We start from the raw sequence: 10,045 nt of genomic DNA on the forward strand, positions 1-10,045 counted from the left end.
CCCATTCGTTACTATGCTAAAATCTAGGCATTAGGATATAATGCATGAGAACCAAAAGAAGACCAGACCGATTGGGCTAATGTCCATTGGCCAAAGGTGCAATAAATCGATTCTTTGGAATCAAGATGTGAAGGGCTTTTAATGCTAAAGAGAGCATTTTCTATTTTATCTTAGAAGTTTTTTGAGTAAAAGAATGATAGTATCAGATGTATTTTTTAATAGTATTATTTAGTTTCTTTATGTGAGTATGTATTAATTAGCCATGTGTTATGAGGAAATTAGAAAATTAGATATTTGATGTAGGATAACACCCAAGCTGTCTATATTATTACTTAGTGTATTTATGTGAGTATGTATTAATTAGCCATGTGTGTATATTACTTAATCTTAATGTGTTATATGTATATGCAATAATATTAAAGCACAGGCCTGATAATGTTACATAAACAAGAAGCAATATATGTATACACACATATATTAACAGGAACCATATGATTATGATAGTTTTTTTTAAGTTTTGCAGAGTGCTTTCCATGTTACTTCTTTTGATCCTCAACAACTCTGTGAAGTAAGTGCTATTACTATTCCTAATTCATAGATAGGGAAACTGAGGCACAGAGAATCTAAATGGCTTGCCTAAAGTCATGCAGCCAGTATCTGAAGTAAGATTAAAAATCAGTTTTTCCTAATCCTAGGCATAATATTCTATCCTCTGTGCAGCATCCCTAGTAGGTGGCTAGCTTTTGGCATATAAATCTGGGGTTTCTGAGATGAACCCACTTTGCACATTGCTAGCACCCATTGACTTGGTGGCTTGTTCTCTGGTTAATGCTTGAGAAATCTCATCTTCTTCCTCTGTTCTTTTTGTGAAAAGCCCTCTAACTAGCAAGCTGTTCTCTTCTCTCTAGTGATTATATCGTAAAGCACTAGGGCTTTCTGTGGGAAAGAAATTTCCAATTAATTCCCTAGACTTATTTAAAGTTGTTTTTCCAAAGAAAAACTGTGGATATAATGTACAAAATTATTCATTGACAGGCCGTTGGCTCAATTTTAGTTTAGCATTATTACTTTCTGTCATCAGGCAAGTTTATAGTCCTTAGTTTTTTCTGAGTGTATTTGACAAAATGGAATTGAACAAAAAGACTATTTCATTTGTTCAATTCATGAATTTTAGGAGGTAGTTTTTATTAAATAATTTCACCTGTAATGGAAAAGCATTTGAGTTGCCATGAGCCTGGTTGGTGGTTTCATCATAGATTAGAGAGACGGAGTTGATTGAAATATAGAATTTCTGAACTGGAAGGGACTTCAGAGGTCATGCAGTTGAAGTCATAACTCCCCATGAAAAGAGGAAAAAAATGAACATTGCAACTGGAGTCAGAAAACCTGAGTTTATATTCAATTTCAGACACTTACGAGCTTTGTCACCCTGGACAAATCACTTAACCTTTACTTGACTCAGTTTCCTCAATTGTAAAATGGGAATCATAATAAAACCTACCTCACCGGGTTTTTTGTAGGATGGAATAAGATAATATGCTCCCTGATTCATGTCTGACAAGCGATCATCTGCTGGTTTAAAAGGAAGACCATCCATGAAAAGGAGGGGCTCTGCCCCTCTGCTGCTACTTCTTAAATCAGCCCATCTAACTTTTGGACAGTGCTAATCATTAGAAAGAATTTCTTTAAATATAACTATTTACAACTTCTACTTATTACTTATAGATCTGCCCTTTGGTCACTATACCTAACAAATCCAGTTAGTCTTAAACCTGAAAGATATTCAATTATCTATTGTCAGTTATTTTACTTTTTACCTCTACCTCTCTTCTTTATCTGCCTGAATAATAAAATAGAGGAATGTCTTCACTTTCCTGGATGCAGATAAGAAATTGTGAAATTTCATAAAGCTCAGTACCAGGGCTGGGAGTCTCCTATATTTGACCAGGAAAGGGAATCACTTAATGAAATTTAAATTTGGTTGATGAAACTAAACTTTTCTGGACATGATGAGTCAAGAAAAGGGGAAGATAATAAAAGACTGTCTTTGGAATAAGTTGTTGAAAATATGAATTATACATTTATGCATATATATACACATTATACTTTTAAATTATACAAATATACATTTAAATTGATTGACCAACATGTTAAGATCCATGAAAGGCAACCAATAGACTTCATTCCACTTTAGTACATAATATTTGAGATATTTTCATTAGATCAAGTATAAGACATGGAAGGAAAGCCATACATTTTTAACTTCCCCTCCTATAGAGGATTCTCTTTGTATGCAAGGCTGGGTCTTGGACCTCAAGAAAGATATTATGAACTGAGAGGTCTTGTTAGCTTTCTTCATCTAATCACAATAGAGGCCTAAGAGGAAATAGGATGTAATACAGGGCAAATTGTGTTTTAGGCAGAAGCAACCAGGGGTTATATCAGGGAAGGATTATGAAGAGAGAATAAGCATTTTTATTGCACTTTTATGATCCAGGGAATGTGCTGAATTCTGTACAAATATTATTATATCATTTAAGCCTCATAATAATGCCAGGAGGTAAGTGCTACTATCATCCCCATTTTACAATTGAGAAAACTGAAGCAGATAGAGTGTAAGTGACTTCCCCATTGTGACACAACTAGGAAGTGTTTGAGGATGGATGTGTATTTAAGTCTTCCTGACTTTAAGTACTCTGTACTTACTATCTAATGCATCACTAAGCTGTCTTGGAGAAGGGCAGACCTGAGGTTAGCCATGGACCAAGAAGAAAAGCAAAAGGCAGTCAGCTCTAAAGCTGGTGGGAACAGAAGAATGAAACTGATCTATTTCCGAATTTTTCTAATCACTGACATCTTGGAAGGAAATTTTCATGGATTGTTTTAAATCTAAGAATGATATACCAAAATGGTTAGCTATGCGCTAAAATCCAACATGAGTTTAAAAATGGTAACAAAGTATCTAGCCTCTTACACTGAATCCAAATTGCCAATATTTTATTTAATAGACAAGGTGGCTATATATGTATACATATTTGGATATTATGTTATATATATATATAATATACATGTGTATAAATATATGTATACAAAGAGAGAGTGGGGTTATAGCAAAGTTAGATGGATTAAGAATGTATTCTATTATATATTATTTATATATATAAGCTATATATATATAAACTATATATAAATTATAATTATAAACTATTATATATTATTTATTCAATTATATATTAAGAATTATTATATATAATTATATATTAATAATCTATTTAAATTACTAGATTTAAAAGGGAGTCATGATAATTTAAACACGGTAGAGAAGTATCTGTAGTGGACTGAGATCAGCACTTTGTTTTAAATATTTTTATAAATGTCATGAATAAAAGCATATCTTATAAATTTTCCAATAATGAAAACTTGAGAGATAAAACTATTATAAAGTATAACAGTCAAGATCTACAAAGATCTCATGAGAATAGAATGACAGAGTTATGGGGAAAAGGTACAGAAGGTCAGATTTTGGCCTGGTGAGAGGAAAATCTTTCTAAGTAGACATATGGATATGCAATAGACTGTGTTGGGCGGGGAAATCTCCTTTTTCTGGAGATCTTAAAGAAAAAAAACTGGATGATCATTTGTCAGTTATATTATAGAGGGGATTCCTGTCCAGATAGGGCATTGGAAAGAAGATCTCTGAAGTCATTACTGCCCCTGAGTCTGCTATTCATCAATGATTTGAAAGCAATTAGATTGTATTGAAGCAATCAATAAAACGATAAATGTTATATCAAGCAAATACTCTGTTCCAGGAGTAAAACTGGGTCCTGGGGAAACAAGAAACATTTACATATGTACATATGTATTTATATATGTTAATTTGTTCATGTGAGAAGCATTAAAAGCTAGTGGAAATTAGGAATACTTTTCAAGGTAAATTTTAAGGGAAATTTGGGATTCTAAGAGGCAGAAGTGAGAAAGTAATATATTCCAGACATGAGAGAAAGTTTCAGCAAATGCATAGAGATAGAAGGTGTAGTATAAGGAGGCAAGGACATTAAGAAAAAGTTATGTGGCTAGGCTAGCAAAGGGCTTAATACAAAAGAAGCCTGGAAAAATAATTTGGAAAGTCAGGAAAAGAATATAGTATACTGAGGTTGACTAAGTCCACTGTATCTAGGATTCAAGGGAAGAGACTTCGGAATATCTATATGAACATCATTACTCTTTGGGAATTTTGAAGAGAGGTTGTCCTTACAGGTAAATGTTGTACTAGACATTCTTTGAGGTCCTTTCTAATTGTGAGATTCTATAATATTCTCTTCCCTTATCTCTAGATGCAAGAAAAGTTTTCCCAGAAGCCTTCGTAGAGATTTACAACATCAATATTATTTTATACTAGTATAAATTCTAAATTCTAAAAATCAACATTTATTAACTGCTCATAATGCTTTTCCATCTATCTAAGTTCTAGAACCTTCCTATTTATCTGTTATATAGCTTTCTTGTAAATTTTTGTCTGCTTGTCTCCCATGTTAGTCTGTTCTTGAAGGGAAAAATTGTTTTTGTATCCCCAGTCCTTAGCATAGTTCCTGGCACATAATAGGAGCTTAAGAAATGCTTATTAACTAACTGAATCAAATGATGTTCTCAGGGAAAGCAGTTGTCCAAAAGGAGCACAGAAATTTCCTTAGGCAACATTCTCCCCTCTCTCTCCATTTTTGTAGGTGATCAAACTAAAGAGGGAAAGAGAAAACCACATGATCATTTCCAATTCTGATATTATGATTGTCACCAATCACACCTTCCATCCAGCTGTCTTCCTTCTTTGGGGCATCTCAGGTCTAGAGGAACTGCACATCTGGATCTCCATCCCCTTCTGCATGATGTATGTAGTGGCCCTTGGAGGTAACTCCTTGTTAATCATATTCATCTGGATGGAACACAGTTTACACAAACCCATGTACCTCTTCTTGGCCATGCTGTCCCTGTCAGACCTTTTTCTCTCCAGTGCTATCATGCCCAAGATGTTGGCCATTTTTTGGTTCCAAGATAGAGGTATTTCTTTCCATGCCTGCATCACTCAAATGTTTTCTGTCATTGCCATCTTTGTCATGGAGTCAACAGTTCTTCTTGCCATGGCATTTGACCGCTATGTGGCCATTTGTTTCCCATTGAGATATACCATGATCCTGACTCCCTCTGTGATCAGGAAAATAGCAGGATTTTCTGTGACAAGGGGCCTGATTCTTACTTTCCCTTTTACCTTTGTAGTTGAACAGCTGCAATTCTGTGGAAATAACATCATTGCCAATACTTATTGTGAACTGCCTACGGTTTCCAGTTTGGCTTGTGGAAACATAACAGCCAGTAACATATATATTCTAGTGTTGTCCTTCCTGTCCACAGGCTTAGATGTCATCCTCATCTCCATCTCCTACATTTTTATTCTCAGAGCTGTCTTCAGACTACCATCTCGTGATGCCCAACTCAAGGCTCTGAGCACCTGCAGTTCACATGTCTGTGTCATCCTCATGTTCTACCTACCAGCTTACCTGACACTGCTGATAAGCCACTTACACTGTGCGGTCCTGCTGACTAATCTCTATGTGGTTGTGCCCCCTGCACTGAACCCCATGATATATGGTGTTAGGACTAAACAAATTCGGGATCATATCATACGCAGGTTCTCCCAACTGGGCCGTGCATAAATCTGTTGGTAGGAGATGTCAGGAATAAATGATTAGCTTAAGATATTCTGTGTAAGTTATTATCATTTATAAATACTATGATGCTATAAACATTTGTAAAGATATTGTACAGTGAATAAAGCAATGGACTGAGAGTCAGGAAGACCTCAAATCACATCCAGCCTTAGATATTAACTAGTATGTTACCTTTGACAAGATGCTTAATCTATTTTTGCTTCATTTTCCTAAATTATGAAATGGAGACAACAAGAGTATCTTTGTCCTATGATTATTTTGTCAATTTAATGAAATATTTGTAAGTCACTTAGTAAATTACCTGGCACATAGTAGGCACTGTATTCATGCTAACCATTATTATTGTTATTTTCACATATAACACTGGTGTTATGCTCTAAAAATGTGAACTATTAGTCCTATTATTTCATATAAACTTCATATATCCACATGTTTTTAAAAATTAAAGTTGTATGCTATTTCACTTAGTGATCTCATCTCCAACTATTGTCTCAATTATCATTACTATGACGATGTTTCTCAGATCTACTTGTTTTGCCCTAACCTCCATACTTGCATCTCAGATTCTCTATTGTATTAATCAAACTGGATATCCCATAGATATCTTTAGCTTGACATACCCCAAACTGAACTCTTTTTCTCCCCCAACCCTCTTCTCTTCCTAACTTTACTATCTTTTCCTAGTACTCTCATTTTCCCATTATCTAGGCTCATAACCTAAGTACAACCTCCACTCCTCATTCTCATCCTACTCTAATATCTCATCAGTTGTCAAATCTTGTAATTTCTAGCTTCATAATATATCTCATATATGAACTCTCCTCTGATCTTACAATTATCATGATGTAGGTCTTCATCACCTCATTCCTTAACAGGCTTGTAAAATCTGGCTGATTTGTCTTTCTGTCTCAAGTCATTCCCCACTCTAGTCTGCCCTCCACTCAGCTGTCAGAATTAGTGTTCCCAAAACTCAGCTATGATCACTGTGATCACATTACATCTACTATTAAATAAAAAACAGAGGTTTTCTATTACTTCTAGGTTCAAATATATCATTAATTTTTGGTTTTAAAAACATTTTTATCTACCTCTATCACCACTTTTCCAGTTCTCATACTTTATTCCCATCTATATATTTTTTGATTTAGTTACTTGTCTCATTGCTATTCCTTGCACATGACACTCCATCTCCTGACTGTCATCATTTTCCCTTCCTTTCCCTGATTCCTGGAATGTTCTTTCTTATTATCTCTGTTTTCCTGGCTTTCTTCAAGTCTCAAAGTCCCACCTTTTGCGAGAACTCATTCCTGGTCTTCTTTAAACTTAGTGCTTTCCATCTGAAACTATCTTAATTTATCCTGTATATATCTTGTTTTTATAGAACTGTTTGTATGTTGTTTGTTTAGTTGTTGCCTTTGTTTTATTAATTTTTTAATTCTTATCTTCTGTCTTAGAATCAGTACTGTGTGATTGGTTTAAAGGCAGAAGAGTGGTAAGGGCAAGGCAATGCTGGTTAAGTGACTTGCCCAGGGTCATACAGCTATGAAATGTTCTTGAACCTGAGAATACTGGAATACTATTGCATTGTAAGAAATGATGAGCAGTAGGGGATCAGAAAAATCTGGAAATGTACCACTTCACACCTATAAGATTGGCCAATATAGCAGTAAAAGAAAGTGGTAAATGTTGGAGGGGATGTGGCAAAATTGGGACATTAATACATTGTTGGTGGAGTTGTGAATTGATCCAACTATTCTGGAGGGAAACTTAGAACTGTGCCCAAGAGACCATAAAACTGTGCATACCCTTTGATCCTTATTACCACTGCTGGGTCTCTATCCCAAAAAGATAATAAAAAAGGGAAAAGGACCTACTTGTACAAAAATATTTATAGCAGTTCATTTTGTAGTGACAAATAATTAGAAATTGAAGGGTTGTCCATCATTTGGGGAATTCCTGAACAAATTGTGGTACATGTTGGTGACAGAATACTATTGTATAAAAATGATAAGCAAAATTATTTCAGAAAAAGTTGGAAAGATCTGCAAGAACTGATGTAGATCAAAATGAAGAGAACTGGGAGAACACTGGACACAATAATAGCAACATTGGAAGATCATTATCTTTGAAAACTTGGCACTCTCAGCAGTGCAATTATCTGGGACAATCCTAAGAGAATTCTGTCCACCTCCAGAGAATGAACTGTTGGAGTCATCATTCACATCAGTGTATTTCTGGTTTTATTTTGGGGGTTTGTATGTATGTATGAGTTTGCTCTTATAAGAACGGACAACATGGAAGTGTGTTTTTGGATGATAATAAAAATAAAAGAAAAACCTGGAAAGATTAACATGAACTGAAGTAGAGTGAAATAAGCAGAACCAGGAGAAGATTGAACACAGTGACAGCAGTATTGTACAATGAACAACTATGGATAACTTGGCTATTCTCAGAAAAATACTGATCCCAAATAATTCCAACGGAATTATGATTTTTAAAAAAGGTCATCTGATTCCAGAGAAAGAAGTGATAGTCCAAATAGAGAAAAAACAAACATTTCTTTCAATTTCTTCCTCAATTATTTTTGTTTGTTTCCATCTACAATAGGATTAATATGGAAAAAATGCTTCACATGATGACACATGTAAAATCTATATCAGATTGCTATGTGAGCAGGGGTAGGAATGGAAGGAAGAAAGGAGAGAATTAGAGATTCAAAGTTATTTTTAAAATGGTAGAAACAGTTTTTACATGTAATTGGGGAAAATAAAATAAAATTTAAAATAGTGCTAAAATTATATAATTTGTTCCCCTGGTTCTATTCATTTCACTCTGTATCATTTTATATGAGCCTTTACATGCTTATGGTACTATTCATCATTTCCTATAGCAAAAATCTATTCCATTATGTTTATATGACAGTTTCTTCAACTATTCCCTGTTCATTCATATATATTTAATCTAGAGAAGAATACTAAGAATATCTGACCATATGATTAAGATTTGAGGACAGCAGAAGTTGGAGCAGCGAGCGGCGGCGGCGGCGGCAGTAGAAGCAGTAGCAACCACAACCACAGCAGCTGGAGGACCCAGGACGCAGGAGACGACAACGAAGGCGGCGGAGAGAGGGGCCTGGAGCCGACCCTGACTCCCTCGTCTCTCCCGTCCCGGGAGGTAGAGCGCCCGAGCCCAGGCCCCCCCTCTCAGCCATGAACCTGGCCAGTCAGAGCGGGGAGGCCGGCTCCAGCCAGCTGCTCTTCGCCAACTTCAACCAGGACAACACATCCTTAGCTGTTGGGAGTAAATCTGGTTACAAATTCTTCTCCCTTTCTTCTGTGGATAAGCTGGAACAGATTTATGAATGTACTGATACAGAAGACGTGTGTATTGTGGAAAGATTGTTTTCAAGTAGCCTGGTGGCCATTGTTAGCCTCAAAGCTCCACGAAAACTAAAAGTCTGCCACTTTAAGAAGGGGACTGAAATATGCAATTATAGCTATTCCAATACAATATTGGCAGTCAAATTGAATAGACAGAGGTTGATAGTATGCCTAGAAGAATGTCTATACATACACAATATTCGTGATATAAAGGTACTGCATACAATCAGGGAAACTCCCCCAAACCCTGCAGGTTTGTGTGCACTGTCAATAAACAATGACAACTGTTACTTGGCTTATCCTGGGAGTGCAACTATTGGAGAAGTACAAGTCTTTGACACCATTAATTTGAGGGCTGCTAATATGATACCAGCTCATGATAGTCCCCTAGCAGCTTTGGCTTTTGATGCAAGTGGTACCAAACTTGCCACAGCTTCTGAGAAGGGAACTGTTATTAGAGTATTTTCCATTCCAGAAGGACAGAAAATCTTTGAGTTCCGGAGAGTAGTAAAGAGGTGTGTAAGCATCTGCTCTTTGGCCTTCAGCATGGATGGAATGTTCCTCTCTGCTTCCAGTAACACTGAAACAGTGCACATCTTCAAACTTGAGACTGTGAAAGAGAAACCTCAGGAGGAACCCACTACCTGGACTGGTTACTTTGGGAAAGTTCTTATGGCCTCTACTAGCTATTTGCCCTCCCAAGTAACGGAAATGTTTAACCAGGGAAGAGCATTTGCTACTGTCAGACTACCATTCTGCGGTCACAAAAATATCTGTTCACTTGCCACAATTCAGAAGATTCCCCGATTATTAGTAGGAGCTTCTGATGGTTACTTATATATGTACAACCTGGATCCTCAGGAAGGAGGGGAATGCACCCTGATGAAACAACACAACCTTTTCAAAGAAATAGAGGAGGAAAAATTTTTCCTAGACTGA

General features: G+C 36.0%; 2 protein-coding genes across 2 annotated transcripts; both read left to right on the plus strand.

The window, feature by feature from the left end:
• The first annotated feature begins 4,784 nt into the window (after positions 1-4,784).
• Positions 4,785-5,711, plus strand: LOC123241117 (olfactory receptor 52B2-like). Its single transcript, XM_044668820.1, has one exon. It carries the CDS (start codon positions 4,785-4,787, stop codon positions 5,709-5,711), a length of 927 nt encoding a protein of 308 aa, XP_044524755.1.
• Positions 5,712-8,864: 3,153 nt separating this feature from the next.
• On the plus strand, positions 8,865-10,045 carry LOC123241118 (WD repeat domain phosphoinositide-interacting protein 2-like). Its single transcript, XM_044668823.1, has one exon. The coding sequence runs from the start codon at positions 8,936-8,938 to the stop codon at positions 10,043-10,045; it is 1,110 nt and encodes a 369-aa protein (XP_044524758.1). The 5' UTR covers positions 8,865-8,935.

Source organism: Gracilinanus agilis, chromosome 3, assembly GCF_016433145.1.
Source record: "Gracilinanus agilis isolate LMUSP501 chromosome 3, AgileGrace, whole genome shotgun sequence".
NCBI classification, from domain to species: Eukaryota; Metazoa; Chordata; class Mammalia; order Didelphimorphia; family Didelphidae; genus Gracilinanus; species Gracilinanus agilis.